The 16,623-nt window shown below is 45.4% G+C and overlaps 1 protein-coding gene and 2 non-coding genes across 3 annotated transcripts in view; 1 reads left to right on the forward strand and 2 right to left on the reverse strand.

Annotated features, from left to right (window-relative positions):
* Arsb (arylsulfatase B) overlaps window positions 1-16,623 on the reverse strand; it is a 161,904-nt gene that overhangs the window by 55,253 nt on the left and 90,028 nt on the right. The window contains exon 6 of the mRNA XM_052159435.1: window positions 5,699-5,769. Coding sequence (XP_052015395.1) covers window positions 5,699-5,769 — 71 coding nt within the window. The remainder of the gene's footprint in view (window positions 1-5,698; window positions 5,770-16,623) is intronic.
* Window positions 8,405-8,520, reverse strand: LOC127667218 (small nucleolar RNA SNORA24). Its single transcript, XR_007973855.1, has one exon. It is a non-coding gene; the product is annotated as a small nucleolar RNA SNORA24 (small nucleolar RNA).
* Window positions 15,507-15,649, forward strand: LOC127667134 (small nucleolar RNA SNORA48). The gene has a single exon (XR_007973794.1). It is a non-coding gene; the product is annotated as a small nucleolar RNA SNORA48 (small nucleolar RNA).

The raw sequence follows: 16,623 nt of genomic DNA on the forward strand, positions 1-16,623 counted from the left end.
CATAAACATTTCTACATTACATACCCCATTCCTACATAAGTGTGGCACATCCCAACATGCCATCATCGCTGAGGTGAGGTGAATATTGCTGGAGCAGCCATTTTCCCATCATGCCAGGGAGGAACGGAAATGAGAGAAGCCTGGAATCCGCAAGGTTGGAAATGTGGGAACCGAGGAGCCCAGGGTTCTAGCTCCACTGTGTAACAGCTCTGAGGGACCTAAACCCTCAGTTTCCCCATCTGGGTAAGAAAAAGTGGGGGACAGCCTGACTGTCGAGAACTTTGTCATTCTATGTAATAATGCACAATACATGAGTTGGCGGAGCCTAGCACACGTAGCACGCTCTGCAGACAGAAGGAACGTCTCCTGAGCTAATGAGAATGGGTGAAATCATCCTGGCCTGAGCTGGGGTTATTCTAATGGAAGTGAGGTGGTGGTAACACACTCACCTACCAGTGTGCAACCCGCCACACACTCAGGCATCGAGCGAGCGATACAGGTGATGTCTGATCTACTCCAAGCATATGTCTCTGGATGGGAAGCAGGTCAGTCTGATCAGGAGAAACATGGCTGTGCTCTGACGCATTAAACAGAACAAAAACATGGTCTCCTCAGAAGCCCCACAACACTAACAGCCTGAGCTCGGGGGCTATCAGCAGGACACTTTGAAATGTCCCCGAGAGGTTCTTATTAAATGTTTGTTCCAGCCATGAACAGCTCCTCAATCTGTCCCTGCCTCTTCCGTGATGGAAACTTGTCCAAAATACATTTCCTTCCTTGAGGTGTTTCTATCAGATGACAGGGTCACCATGACATAGAAACAGCCAACACAGAAAACTGCCCGTCAGTGAGAGAGAGAGAGAGGCAGAGAGAGAGAGAGAGAGAGAGAGAGAGAGAGAGAGAGAGAGAGAGAGAGAGAGAGAGAGAGAGAGAGAGAGCGCTATTGTTATGGCAACACCTGACAGAAACAACTAAAGGGGTTAAAAGATTTTTGGTTTGGTCCACAGTAGTTTGCCTGCATGAACCTGGCCTGGTGATCTCAGAAGCAGGTGGGGGAGGGGCTGTTTAGATGGTGGCTTGAAGAAAGATGAGATCCCTGTCAGCTGGAGCTACGCACAGGTTGGTTTATAACCTTCAAAGGCACAGCCATAGTGACCTGCTGCCAGCCAGGTCATTTTATGTTCAAATTAGGACACATTTGGGACCAGATGAGTCTTGCATCTCAAGCAGATGTGGTAACTGTACCACAGAAAATGCCCACGTGAGGGAGGGAAGGGAGCTGAGCCCCACTCCCACCATTGTTGCTAGCTGAAGTTATGTGCCATCAGGATGCTGGAAAACAGGAGTAACAGCCCTGCACAGAGCCACGCGTGCACGGAGTGGGCCTTCCATGGCAGGTACTGTGCTAACTCCCCTTAGTGCCCTTTATCTGTACCTGAGCTCCTGGCAGCATAACTGGTGTGTGTGTGTGTGTGTGTGTGAGTACATATGCATATATCACACAACGATTATTCTGGAGTTCTGGTGATCACGACTGACATCCAAGGTGAGGTGTGGCCTCAGCCTAAGGACACTGTCACCCCAGAACAGCCAAGGTCAGCCTGGCAACTGCAAACTAAGCTAGCACAGCGGTTCTTCCATGAATGGTGCTGGAGAACATGGATTCTGGCACTGGAGAGCCCTCAGATCCACGGAAGCTAAATTCGGATCCAGCATCATTGCTGCTCCCCCAACTCGTCTGACACCTCCAGGCTTTCCCAGAACTCATTCTGAACAGTGCCGGTCGCTTCCCCAAGTCTCTCACTAGTTACCTCTGCTGCTCACTCCCGGGGAAAGTCTAGGTCACCCCACTAGAAAGATAGGCATAAAGGTGTGTGAGGCTTTGCATGCTGTCTGCCGTCCCTGGGAGCGTCCTTGGTACTGTCCTGAGCTGAGGCACTGAACGCGGGAGTACTGGACATGAGTCTGTCCTCAGTGAGCACCCTGCCTGGGGGCTGTGGGTATAACTAACTTTCCAGGTAGACACTAATCCCTTTGATGGACAGCTTTGGAATCAGACCTCTGGATGTGCACGTGGTCAAATTTATTCCCCAACTTCAGCCCTCCTCCAGAATAGTGATGGAGTCTGGAATGTCAAGCAGGCAGACATTGGTAACTTTGGAGAGCACTAAGGATGGTCTCTTCCTCATGGCTGCCTTCGGACCCCATCTGTTCTCCTGCTAACACTAGAAAGAAAACTGTTATAATTGCTTCTCTCCTTAGTCCTTCTGGTCAAAAGGATGGAATACCTCTCTCTGGCCCTGACTGGAGACCTAACGTTCTGATGCCGTCCACAGATCAAAACATTGTGTACCATGTTGTCTCTTCCCTTAAGAGTTAGTCCAGCTGGGCCTGTCCATCGCAGGGCCAGCACCTACTCCACAGGAAAGCTGAGGCACTGATTACATTCTAAGGAGATGGGAGGAATAATTATCCCCTTAATGAGACGACATACTTCCTCATACCTCCCAGAGTCCCTCCCTGCCTGATGCAGGTGCGTGCACATCGTCACTGCTACACTTGCCTGCTTTTTGAGTTCTAAACTCAAAAAGTATAATTTTCCCTCCCTTTTTTTTCTGTGCCTTTTCTTAAAAAGTCCAGGCATGTTTTCCCTGTCTAAGCATGCTTTCCCTGGCATTCTGTTTTCTCACCCATTCTCTGAAGCCCCAACCCCCACTCTTCTGCCCGCAGATGCCTGCCAACCTCTGCTTACAAGCATGCCAGCTTTCGCAGACCCTGACTCAGAGGCCATGACTTCTCCTCTCCATTTTGCTCCATCTGCCTCCATTCAGCAGCCGCCAAAATCTACAGCTAGAGTGCCCTGTTGTTTTTCTTCCAAATTCTAATGAAATGGTCCCTGAGTTTCTGTCTGAGTCTGTTTTTATTAATGAGACTAAGAGCCTAAGGCAAGGGAACCCCGTTTTCCTCATAACAATAGGGCCCTGGGTATTCCCTCCACTCTGAAGATGAGTTGGAAGGAGTAATTGATAAATTTAAGAGCCGGCTTCTGAGGGAACGTGAGGGTCCGTAGAAGGCAGGGCTCTCTGGAAACACTCAGTGCTTGTTCATATCATTCATGTGAGGCGACATTGGTAATGGAAGAGCTCATACACGGGACAGGGCTCAGAGAAGCACCTATTAATACAAACTAGCCTGTTGTTTTCAAAGCCTGTAAGGGTTTCATTTCTGTTCATTGCTACTGTGTCTGTGGCAACATTGCTGTTCACTAACACCTGTACCCCAGCAGGCTTAGCTAAGCTAATCCTTGACTACTCTCTCCTAAGGTCAGCCTGGGAGACACTAGACTTGGGGGCCAACTGTGTTGGCTCTAAGATAATAGTTTCTTATATCTGGAGTGACCTTTTCCCTTAAAAAAAAAACTGCATAGGAAAGAAAGTAAATCTGTGTTTTCATGGAAAAAAGCAGCAGGCCCTAAAGATAGTATTTTTCTTTTTCTTTTCTTCTGAGTTTTGCCTCAGGGCAGCCTGAAGTGACTCAGACTTAGCAGGAAAAATCTGCAGTGTTGCTCTGTGTAAGGAGGAGATGGGCACGAAGCTCCTTGTGGACACAGACAACAGAGACCACGTCACTCATGTGAGCCAGTTGGCTCTATGTTGTTGCACGGTCCCAACATCAAGTAGGTTTCTCTATAGGAGGCACAAAAAATGTCCCTGGATTATGACCACCATGATGGGACTTGGCATACCCACTAAATAACACACCGTAAACATCTACAGCAGAGGGGTAGAGTTCTCTGTCCTGACTTCCATACCCCCACTAGCCTGCATGCGACAGGAACCTCTTGCCTATATTGTTATTGGTAGGAGTATCTTAGTGAGGGCAGTCAAAGGGCATGGAAGGTTACCATAAGACCCCTGCTCCAAACAGGGCTGCGAAGGCCACCTAAGAATCTGGTTCCAGGTTGTCACTTCGAATGCCAAACTATACTATAAGTGTACAGATAAAAGGGTTTTTGTTTTTGTTTGTTTTTGTGCAAGGATTTAGCAGATGAAGACAGCCCACAGCCACTATATGAGAAGCACAGTCTGAACGTCCTGGAGCAGGGTTTTAGGAATCATTGTAGCCTCACAGAAACTAGTCACAGAGTCTCTGTGCAGCTGATGAACTTATTCCCCAGGACCTTCTAGAAAGCCCTTCAAGACCAACAGCTATAATGCACACCCCATACATAATTAAAATGTTTCCATCAGTCATGCTTTAAGGAAGGAAAAAGAAACAGATGAAGTATGAATAATATGTTCAACTTAACACAGTCAAGGAACTGCCATTCTAACATGTATGCATCAAATGTATAGTTAGTCTTCAACGTTGGATATGTATTCTATACTTAGATCTGGCATCTCAAGCCATGATTAGGTACACTTCAAGTGCTCCGTGGTCATATGTAGCTAGTGCTGCCACAGCTGACAGTGCAAATCCAGACTGCGCTGGCGCTCTCCCATGTCTAACTCAACTCTTACACTCTTAGTGTAAGTTCACTCCTGTTGAGGAAACATTTCTTGCCTGTTACCAGGGTGCATGGTCCTCTTTCCAGTTTTATACCCTAAACCCACACTCACATATATTTAAACATTCATATGTTTAAACATTCATATATTTAAACATTAAAAGCTAGAATCTGCATATGAAAAAGAACATACCATCATATGACTTCGGGTTACCTTGCTTAATATAATAATTAACAGCTTTACCCATTTTCCTAGAAATTTCCTATTTTTAATTGCATCTAATCTCTCCTCCAATTGTCTACTCTGTGATCAAATAATGACCAGTGACTGCTTGCTAAGTGCTGTGCATTTATGTTAACTGATGAGGGTCACCCAGGCCCTTCATGTCAGTGAGAAATGCATGCCCAACTAGACTATGTGACTGACATTATTCAGAAACACTAAGGGACACTGAGGAAGAGAGAGAGAGTTATTTTCATGGCTTCTGGGATACTCTGGAAACTGCAGAGAGGCAGGAAACAGGTATTTAGAATCTAGGGATGGTATGACCAACCATATGCTTTGAAATGGCAAACAGGACAGCAATGCTAGGCAAGAATATGACAAGGTAAGGTGAGATGGAGCTTGGTGACAAGTGGCACAGTTGGGATAACCCTCTGAGCAGGCATGCCTAAGAAGTGGGGTCTTGTGTCACTGGCTATGTATGTATTTTGGAAAGGACAAAGAAGTAGAGAGAGTTTACCAAGGCAGTGCAGTGTCTGGAGGGGGCTGGTATGGACCACGTGTAAGTGTCACCGCACCCCTAGGAGTGGACAAGGCTCTGGTAGGCAGTGGGTAGATTGTAGAACTGCTAGGAAGCTCACACTGTGAGATCTGGCAGGTGTGCGCAGCATCCTGCCAATCTAATCTTGTTAATGGTGAATTCTCTGGGAAAAGGTTCTGGAACTTTCAGGTGATATATACAATGACATGAGATTGGCAGTGGAAAAGGGCCTTGGGGGGCTTGTGGGCTCCGTGACATACAGCCAGAAAATGGCAGAGCCAGAATTTACCAACATCGAAGAATACAGATGCCACCATGAGATTACCAGAACACGCACCAGGAAGAAACGTTTGTCCTAATCGCTAGAGTTACAGTATGTACTAAAACCAAAAAGCAAACAACACGGCAGCAGTGGCTGGATACTCACATGGCAAGCCGTCAAAGAAGTCCGCGTCGATGTTGTGCAGCAGTTCCACTCTCGGGGAGGGGCTTCCCTCACTGGAAAGTAAGTTGTAGGAAGTGTTAAATCCTTCTCAAATGGGTCTGCATTATTTTGTGACTTCCCTTCCTGGTACCTATAGAAAATAACGAATCTGCCACTGTGGCTAGCAGATTTTCATGAGGTCATTTGTCTATATTATAATAATCATTGAAAACTCCACATAAAAATGTCAGCATCAGACATTTGATGACACTGCGGCTGTATTTCAATGTGACCATTCTTTATAGAAGAGGCATGAGACTCAAGTCGTCTGTAGTGATGTCATACTGACTACTTGGGAAGAACGAAGAAAGAACATCTTCCAGAAAGGTGGCATCAAAAGTGGAGATGTAGTGGCCTCAGCATCAGCTATGTCACCATCTTTACATCTTTCTTGTAGCCAAAGGGATCACAGATCCATTTTAATTAATTAATTGATTGATTAATTAATTGAGTCAGTGTCTCCTGTGGCCAGGCTGACTTAGAACTTGCTATCTAGCAAAGGCTGGTCTCTAGCCCCTGATCTTCTGCAGAAGTTCTAGGGTTGTATACCTGTGCCACCACACCGAGGTCACAGATTAAATAGAAATATGAGTTAAATACATGACTTTAAAATGTTTTTCGAAAGCACATATAGCCATAGCCACAACCTATATTGAACAAAGAACAAATTGACATCCTTTAGGCAGGAGAGAAATTATATAAGTTACTGAAAAAATATTGGGCTGTGTAGCTTTGAAAGCAGGGTTTTCTAAAAACGGGAGCATAAACACTCTGGTCAGATTTCCTCAACCTTATGGAAACTGCGAATCCATGTTGACCACCAGAAGACAGCGGAGGATAATTGCTAGTCCCGGATCCCTGCTATACATTGCTGGCAACAAAATGTTGTTACCATCACACGACTTGTACACAGCGCGAGTGAATGACAAAGCTCTTAAATACCCAAGAAGACACATTTTCCAGCTGGCCCAGTGTCTACACCCAAACACACAGCTAGTTGTTTATAGTAATTATTTTAGAGTTCAAGGACAGCGAAACTTCAAAAAGCATGATCTGCGACTTGGTATTTTTCAAGTAAGAAAATATTAAAATGTAATTAATAATTTAAAACCAAATCAAAAGAACTTCAACTATCATTGCCATTGTTTCCTAAATAATATTAATTTCACACACACACACTCTCTCTCTCTCTCTCTCTCTCTCTCTCTCTCTCTCTCTCTCTCACACACACACACACACACACACACACACACACACACACTCACTCACCCAGCAGGAGGGATACAACCAGATGTATTTAATGAGAGTATTTCACAAGAGTTCACTGCTCTTTAACATCCCCCCACTAGAGAGTAGAAGGCAAATAACTCAGAGACATGGCTAGGCTTAGGGACAGCACTCACGTAGGATGCCCCAGTCCTCAGTTCCTAGGACCAGCAGTGCAGATGGTGTTGAGAGCAAGGCATAGCTCCTAGGACCCCACTTTTCCCACTTTCTCCCCCAAACACTTAACTGCCTACCTACAGAGTCTGGAGACTAACAGCTAGTGCTAGCTGGGTTTGGTCCCAGAGGCTCTGAGTGCAAGGAAGGGAAGATGTGCAAAGAAAACATTTACAGGGGCCCGGAGAGGAGGCCCAGCAACTATGAGCATGCACTGCTCCTTCAGAGGACATGGGTTCAGTTCCCAGCAGCTGGGTCAGGTCCTTAAGTCTAGCTCCAGGGCAGAGCCTCTGTGAGTGCCTATACTCATGTGTACATATTTATACAACAACAACAACAACAACAACAACAACAATAATAATAATCAAGAAAGAGGGGCGTCAGATTGAAAGCAGTATGTCTGCATTGGTTTTAGAAGAAGACTATTGGTTTAATTGAGATATAACCAAGTAAAATTTAAATGTTTTTAGGGGAAAATGTGTTTTCAGTAATATAGAAAATATGAACAGTTTATTCAATTCAAAATAAGTCAGGAGTGATCAAAGAACCCCTCTAAACTTCAAGCTCTCCATTCCTATGTGACTACTCATCCTTAAAACCATGGCTGCTCTGACTAGCCCAAAATATTGGGCACGAATAAGTAGAAGATACTTCTCCAATAATTCTGTAGTAGATACATCTTATCAACATAATAAGATGATGTGACTTTCTGAGTCCTGGGGGCTGTGGACAACCCTTGTTGACTATTCCTTGGGAAAATTCTTCACAGGCTGAATTCTCATGATGCCAATAGGATCTCCAAATCCCCGACTGCCGCAGTGTGCTATGACTCCACTTTAAAATATGCTAATCAAGATATTTTAGTGAGGATGTGGTTAAAAGACATGCCAAGAAAATACAATATGTGACAAGTACTTAAAACAATGCCAAACATACTTAGGGACTCCAGACTATTTTTTTTTAAATTGACATTTATGAGAATTGAATAAAATATAAATCTTGGGTTGCATCATCTTAAAACCATGTAAAATCTCAAGACATATAATATGTCATATATGTCTCACCATGTAATAATGCAAATGGGTTAACCCTTTGGAAAGGGATAGATTTTAGAGACCTACAGTTCATTATTTAAACATGTTCAGAAACATTTCAACAATGGTTTAGGAACGTGGGCCGGTGCCCTGGTATCCCATGGCTTCGTAACAAGAAGGTTACTCGTGCGCATCAGACTCCAATACCAGCTAAGTGATGGCTGCTTTGCCAGTTAACAGGAATATACTCTTCCATGGCCAGGAAGTGAGGCTGCCACAGCAGACACGGAGGAGTGAAGTTTTAAAAGACGCACATGGGGGGTGGGGTGGGATGTACCTTGATGAAAGAGTAGTGGCCAGGCATGCAGTGGGCCCTAGGTTCTGTCCCCAGCATCACACAAAAGCAATGTTGCCATGCACACAGAGGGAAGACAGTAAGGGCAGAAATATGGAAAAATGTACACCAAGCCATTACCTGAGACGAGGGGTAAGCACAGTGAAACTGCAGAGGACTTTTCCTTCCCACTGTGCTCTTACACAGTTAGCAAGTGCAAGCACATACCAGACTAAGTCTACTGAGCACTTGAGAGGCTGGGAGTTTGAGGTCAACCTGGGCGAACAACTCCCCCATATCAACAACACCATCATCAACAACAACCGCAATAAATGTATTGTCTGTGGAAATGTCCAGGGTGGCACAAATACACTTAAAACAGTAACAAGGCCTCTGGGAGGCAGAGGCAGGCGGATTTCTGAGTTCAAAGCCAGCCTGGTCTACAGAGTGAATTCCAGGACAGCCAGGGCTATACAGAGAAACCCTGTCTTGAAAAAAACCAAATCCCAAAAAACAAAACCCAAAAATAAATAAATAAATAAATAAATAAATAAATAAATAAATAACAACAACAACAACAAAAACCCCACAGTTACAAGGCAAAAACTCAGGTGCTCGGATGTTTACGAGGTTAAAGACAGGACAATTATCCATATCAACAGATACAATAATATATGGGCAGTGTTAGAATGTATTAGCTAATATTTGGGATTTCGTTGTATTTTACCTACTTATAATCTATCAAGTGTGCTTTCCCTTTCAGAGGTCTACAAGTCTCCTTGCAGGTCTATGAACAAGATCGCCTTTATCTGTAGTTGGAAATGGCAACAGCTTTCGGGCCACACAGTCTCAAGTTTCATTGCTGAATTCACTTCTTTTGCCTTCAGCAAAGGGTTCAGAGTCTCAGTGCTTAGGATTGGGAGGAGTTATGAGGAACAAGATAGGAAAAAGGAAATTCCTAGAGAGGAGGAGAGAAAAGAGGGGAGAGGAAAGGTGGCAGAGGGGCCACTGAAAGGACTCTCTAAACAGCATCACTTCAGAAGGGCACAGCTGGTTGTTGTAGAATATGTGCCTATGATCCTAGAAGCCCAAGAGGCTGAGGCTGAAAGACCCTGAGTTTAAGGCTAACCTGAGCTACATAACAAGACCTCAGTTCATAAAAGTAAAACCTGGTCTAAAATCCATCCAGTTGATTTCAGTATAGACTAGAGGCCAAGAACACACATGTTTCTAGAACACGGGCATGGATGGGGTCCGGGCATGGGAGGGCGGTGAACTGAGAAATCTTAAAGACTTCTTCTACAAGCCTTATAAATTTTGCCTGGGAAATAATGGGAAGTGAGTATTTGTAAAAAATAAAATAAATAAATAACCAGTGACCCAAGGCCATACTCTGAGTCGCAGATATAAGACAACAGTCAGACAGCTGTTAGCTTTAATCTCTAAGACATGTAATATTCTCTCTCATATGAGAGAGCCCCTCCTATTTTTAAGGAACTCATCATGTTACCACAGCCTACTTGTTACAAACTACACAGCTAAAAAGGCGAGATGGGATCTGCTACCTATGATTTTCCTTATTTGGAGGCATTTGAACAGATAGTAAAAGTTTAGCTGCTTAAGTTAATATTGTCTTCAACAGTCTATGAATTGCATCTGGGGAAGTCCATCTTTCAATCATGGTTGCTGACATTTGTGAGAAATAGTTTTCTTTTTTTAAATCATACACCTGATCTTACATAACTCCAAGCAATGGTTGCTTTTATTGCTCAGGCAACATGATGGTACCGTGCTCACCACCTGCTGGGCCTGTGAGAATGGCCAGCCAAGGCAGGAACCTCACCTCTAACCTCTGAGGACGGCCCCTCAACCGCACAGGGTTAACCGCAGACTAGGGCTGGGTTAGACTCTTGCGTGCCAAGGCTTGATTGAATACTAGAAACTGGCACTGATACTGACTTTAAAATACTTCCCACGGGAGAGACTGCTCAGTAGTTAAGAGTGCTTGCTAATCTTACAGAGGACTCAAGTTTGGATTCCAGCACCCATACAGGGTAGCTCTCAACCACCTGTAACTCCAGTTCCATGGTATGGAATGCTGTCTTATGGCCTTCACATATATTTGTGAATACACACACACACACACACACACACAAATAATAATAATAATACAATCAAACTTATTAAAGTTTAAAATGCTTGACATGTATTAATTTCATTTAATTCTCAACAGAATTACAACCAACCTTGGCTAGGGTGGTTGGTTAGAGTACTGTGGTAGTTTGAATAGGTATCTCCCTCAAGACTCATGTGTTTGAATACTTGGTCCACAGGGAATGGCACTATTAGGAGGTGTGGCCTTATTGGAGGAGGTGTGGCCTTATTGGAGGAGATGTGGCCTTGGAGGAGGTGTGGCCTTGTTGGAGAAGGTGTGGCCTTGTTGGAGGAGGTGTGGCCTCGTTGGAGTAGGCGTGGCCTTTTTTGAGGAACTGTGCCACTGTTGGGCAGGTTTGAGGTATCCTAAGTTCAAACTATGCTCAGTGTAGAATACTGCTGCCTGTGGATCATGACACAGAACTCTCAGCGACTCTCCAGCACCACATCTGCCTGCATACCACCATGCTTCCCACCATGATGATGATGAACTAAACCTCTGAATTATAAGTCAGCCCCAATTAAACGTTTTCTTCACAAGAGTTGCCATGGTCATAGTGCCTGTTCACAGCAATGGAAACCTTAATTAAGACAGTTACTAACATGATCCCCAATTCAGCAGATGTTGGAACTGGGTTTGAAACTCAGGCTGATGGGCTTTCCTAATCGCCACTCCTAACCACTAGGTTATACTGTCTCCATAGTGAAATGTTTACCTATAGCGCCAGGATCTTTTTAATGTAGTATGCTATACATCTAGCTCATTTTTATGATTCTATAAACAAATACCTTTATGCAGGCTAGCTTTATGTCAACTTGACAGAAGCTAGAGTTATTTGGGATAAGGGAACCTCACCTGAGGAAATGCCCCACCAGTTTGTCTGCAGAAAGCCTGAGGGGCATTGTCCTGATTAACAACTGATGTGAGCCCAGCTCACGGTGGGTGGTGCCACCCATGGCTCTTGGTCCTGGGTGTGCTAAGGAAGCAGGCTGAGCAAGCCGTGGAGAGCAAGCCAGCAGGCAGTACCCCTCCATGGGCTCCGCATCAGAGTTCCTGCCTCCAGCTTCCTGCAAGTTCCTGCTCCAAACCCCTTCAATAATGGACTAAGACGAGAAGAATAAGATGAAACAAACCCTTTTCTTCCCAACTTGCTTCTTTCTGGTCATGGTGTTTTATCACAGCATCGGAAACCCTAACCTATAACTGCAAACTAACAAACACATCAATTACTTTCTCCAATTTTTTCTCATACAACTGACAAAATAAAATGCTGCTGTCATTGGTGACTTTTCGATATTTCATTTAAACTTGAAGTTCACATTGTCTATATTAGTTTTCTTTGACATAAGGATGAAGAGGCCCTGCCCAGTGACCACCTGTCTTAATACACGATAGGACTCCACAGTCTCAGACTTTGAGGTCACATCAGTATCCGTTTACAAAGTCCGCAGCTTTTGACGGCCATTGCACTCCATGCTGAAGGGTAAGACAGCCATCCCTTCCCACATATAACCAACATGTGATTACATCACTCCTCCTCCTAGTGCTAGATGTTCGCCATCTGCCTTAAAAGACAAAAATCCCAGAGACGGCCATTGCACTCCATGCTGAAGGGTAAGACAGCCATCCCTTCCCACATATAACCAACATGTGATTACATCACTCCTCCTCCTAGTGCTAGATGTTCGCCATCTGCCTTAAAAGACAAAAATCCCAGAACAGGAAGTAGCAATGGCAAGAATTTCTAAGGAGAAAATTTGAAGGAAACAAACAAACAAAATCAAACAGACCCAAAGGAGTTGCTGCTAAAATCATGAAGGGGTAATTCCCACGCGGGTGCGCGCATGGGCACCTTCCTCACCAGCTCCACTTCCGGCTGCTGAGCTCCTCCCACATCCAGGCCCTGTGAGGTGTTCTCACACATTCTTCCTCGACTCTTACGTAAGTGCTAACAGGATGGAACCACGGTGCTCACATATTATTCTAATTGGATTTTTGCAGAGCTATGGATCGAACCCAGAGCCCTCCTCCTGTGTGCCAGGCAACTGCTGTGCCACTGAGCTCCATTCCTAGACCTTATCACATCTTGCACACGATGAAATTGATGCCTGGAGGTTTTAGTCAGCGCATGAGATGAGATCTGAACCAGAGCTGTGCACAAAGTACACATTTGAAACCATTCCTCTGGGGAACTCGCTAACAGGACTTATTTCACTCACTGCACGTGGGTGGGTGGGTGAGTTTTGGCTCTATGCAAGACCCATGTTCCTTGAAAATCCCTGTAACATGCAAACATTACCATAAGAAAAGAGGTTAGGCATGGAGATTATAAAATTTAGACAAAATCTAGTAAGGAAATGTAAGTGGAATTTACTTGCTAGAGGATGGGGAGATGTTTTTGCATTACTATTTATTTTTATTAAGGAGCTTATTAAGTTTTAAAAGTAGAATAGTCAAGAAAAAAAGTAATTCTCAAAACATCATACTTTTAATACAATCTTCTTGTATTGATTACTAAAATGTAATGGGCCAGACTCTTGGGTCAATGGCAAGATAAGACATAGGGGATGAGAAGCCCTTCTTCCAATTTCCATCTTAATAGGAAGAATTTTCAGGAGATGAAAACTGGCAGCAGTGTTGGCAAGCAGGCGGGACAGCTGCTGCCAGAATCCTGAGGGGACTTCAGTCAGGCCAGTGCTGGCGAGACTAACAGCATAGTTTCGATCTACCATAAGGAACGAAACTGGATCCAAAGAAGTTTTCTAAAAAAAAAAAAAAAAAAAAAAAAAAAAGGCATCCCCTTTGTCTACCTCCGGCCTTACCAAGCAGGGTCTACACAGACAAAAATGGGCAGCGATCGCCCACAGATTGTTCTCAGTGATGGCAGCTGTGTGCCCATCCTCAGTGGCTCCCTTGTTTATATCCACACAGACAGCAAATGGCAAAAGAACAAGGAAGAGATGGCAGGCCGGGCCGTGTAGCTTCCTAGAATGTGATACAGACTTCACTATGGGGAAAGACTCCTAAAGTACATCGTGCTACAAGCACAGCCTGGAGACGTTTACCAGATACGGTAATACAGACGAGAATCAAAAATAAATAAATAAATAAATAAATACTCAGGAGAAAACAGGTGCCGGGGAGGATGTGGAGAAAGAAGAATGCTCCTCCATTGCTGGTGGGATTGCAAGCTGATACAACCACTCTGGAAGTCAGTCTGGTGGTTCCTCAGAAAACTGGAAATGATTCTTCCAGAGGACCCTGCTATACCACTCCTGGGCATATACCCAGAGGATTCCCCAGCATGTAATAAGGACACATGCTCCACTATGTTCATATCTGACCTATTTATAATAGCCAGAAGCTGGAAAGAACCCAGATGTCCCACAATGGAGGAATGGATACAGAAAATAATGTGATATATATACACAATGGAATACTATTTGGCCATTAAAAACAATGAATTCATGAAATTCTTAGACAAATGGATGGAACTGGAGAATATTATCCTAAGTGAGGCAACCCAATCACAAAAGAACACACATGGTATGCACTCACTGATAAGTGGATATCAGCCTAGAAGTTTGGAATACCCAAGACACAATCCACATATCAAATGATGTCCAAGAAGAAGGAAGGAGTGGCTCCTGGTCCTGGAAAAGGTCAGTGCAGCAGTGTCAGGGAATACCAGGACAGGGAAGTGGGGAGGGGTGGATTCGGGGACAGGGGGAGGGAAAAGGGTTTATGGGACTTTGGGGGGGGGGGATCCAGGAAAGGGGAAATCATTTGAAATGTAAATAAAGAATATATTGAATTTTAGAAAAAGGAAAAAAGAACATTAATTTTAGAACTATTTTGTTAAAAAAAAAAAACAACAAAAACAAGCAGCCAATCAATGCTATTGATGTTCTGCCTCTCTGCCTCGCCGCTGGGATGCCAACACGAAGGGGTGTTAAGCCTTGCTTCTTCCTTGCCACTGTGGGCTGCCGACACTGCTCAGGGGAGGCAAAACACCGTCTGAGATAGGGTTCTCAGCCTGTTTCTCTGGGCGAGACATGGCAGGGGCTGGGACTGAGGCCTTCCACGGGAGACTTGGGTGTGACTCTGTTTGATGAATGCTCCCCTCAACCTTGGTCCTTGAAGAAGGAGTCAGTCCCTGCTTTGTCCAAACTGTTTCATTCACGGTGGATGAGGATGCCTATGTCTTACTCGGGGTGAACCAGGGATTAAATACCTTTTGCAGGAAGGGGTGCCCAGGAAGGGGCACTCATTGGCCAAACACTCGGGGTCTGTCTAGTTACCTCATTAGCATGGACAACTCTAGGTTTTCATGCTACGTGACCGGCTGTTATGGTCCTCTTAGTGGGGTATCATGATCATGTACTGCAGGACAGGAACCTGGTTGGGAGCTAGTTCAAACCCCTGCTGTTCTCAATTATGAGATTTGCTGGCACTCGGAACTTGCTACTACCTTACCGGTTAGTTCTTCTGTCTGGTGGCACAGTCCATTGCCCTACACACAACTCCCGCCCCTAAGGCTCTAGGATGACAGTGTTAGCGAGGGTGGGGAGACAGCAAAAGCCAGAAGAACAGGGAGTGTTCTGTGAGACTGAGTCTCCTAGGAACATCAGAAGCTGTACACACAAAGTCTCACCCACATATCTGCCTCACCATGAGCTGACTAAGACCAGATGTACTCACTTGGACAGGGGGAATCCCACGAAGCCTCAATCCTACAAAAGTAACCATAAGACAAAACAAAACTAGACAAACAATATGCAACCATCCCACCCCAGCAATGGGCAAAGAGACACCTTGTTGGTGGTGTTATTCTCAGGTCAGTCAGGGGCAGGGCAGATGTCAGTCCTTCATTCACCCTAGCTTGATGCCTGGCTTTGAGGCCAAGACTGTCTTATGCCTGGGACACATAAAAATCAAACCAGATCAAAGGCAGCATGGCCTGGGAGAAGGGAGACAGACAGAGACCTGCATTCCACCATGCCACCCAGTATAAGCAGGGAAGACACCCACAAACCTGCCCTCTGCCACACCCCTTGGCAAGGACGGCCATAGACACACAGAGCCCCACCTGCCACTACACCCCAAAGCATAGGAGGAAGAAGACTGACAGAGACCTGGGCATCGCCACGCCATCCACAGACATGCCCACAGGTGCATAGCACAGGCAGGGCCATAGACTCCTGCTTGCTGTCACGTCATGCAGCACAGATGGAGGATGTCACCTAGTGGCCCGCCAGCTGCGTGGTCAGCCTGCAGCAGGAGCCACCACAGTGTGGGAGTGTGTGGTAGTCAGATGGGAGAGAAAGAGAAGCAGAACAGCTTGGGCATTATGAAGAGAGATGGAGACTCAGGGTGGAGAGGAAGAGCCTGTTAAGACTGACCAGCCCTGCCACCTGGGCCACGGTGAGGTCCCAGCCAGAGCAGCCTCTGAGAGCCATGTCTGGGTCCATGGCGGGTCACTGTTGATGTCCCTGGCTCATGCTACCACTAGAGAACACTGGGATGTCCCTGGTTGGGGCAGTCACTGGGAAGCACGTGGATCATTAGGGACTGAGCAGAACTGGTCCCATTCCTCACTGGCTGTGGCACTCTGGAGAGCTGGCCCCACTGCTCACGGGCATGGGGGGCGGTGGGTGTCAGCACTTGGGAGACGCCCTGTGTCTATTCCAGACAGCACAGTGGAGTGGGCCCTGGTGGCAGGGGTGTGGGTGAGCCTGTCCTGAGGACATGAGTGTGGGAGAGATGGGCCAGCAAGATGGCAGAGTATAGGAAAAAGGAAGGGTTCCAGATGAAAAAGAAAGTCACACTTCAAGGGTTAAAATGCTAACACAGATCTAGAAAATCTGAGAGAGTCCGGATATTGAGTAGTTGGAGAAAAAAGCGG

The sequence above is a fragment of the Apodemus sylvaticus genome, chromosome 16 (assembly GCF_947179515.1).
Source record: "Apodemus sylvaticus chromosome 16, mApoSyl1.1, whole genome shotgun sequence".
NCBI classification, from domain to species: Eukaryota; Metazoa; Chordata; class Mammalia; order Rodentia; family Muridae; genus Apodemus; species Apodemus sylvaticus.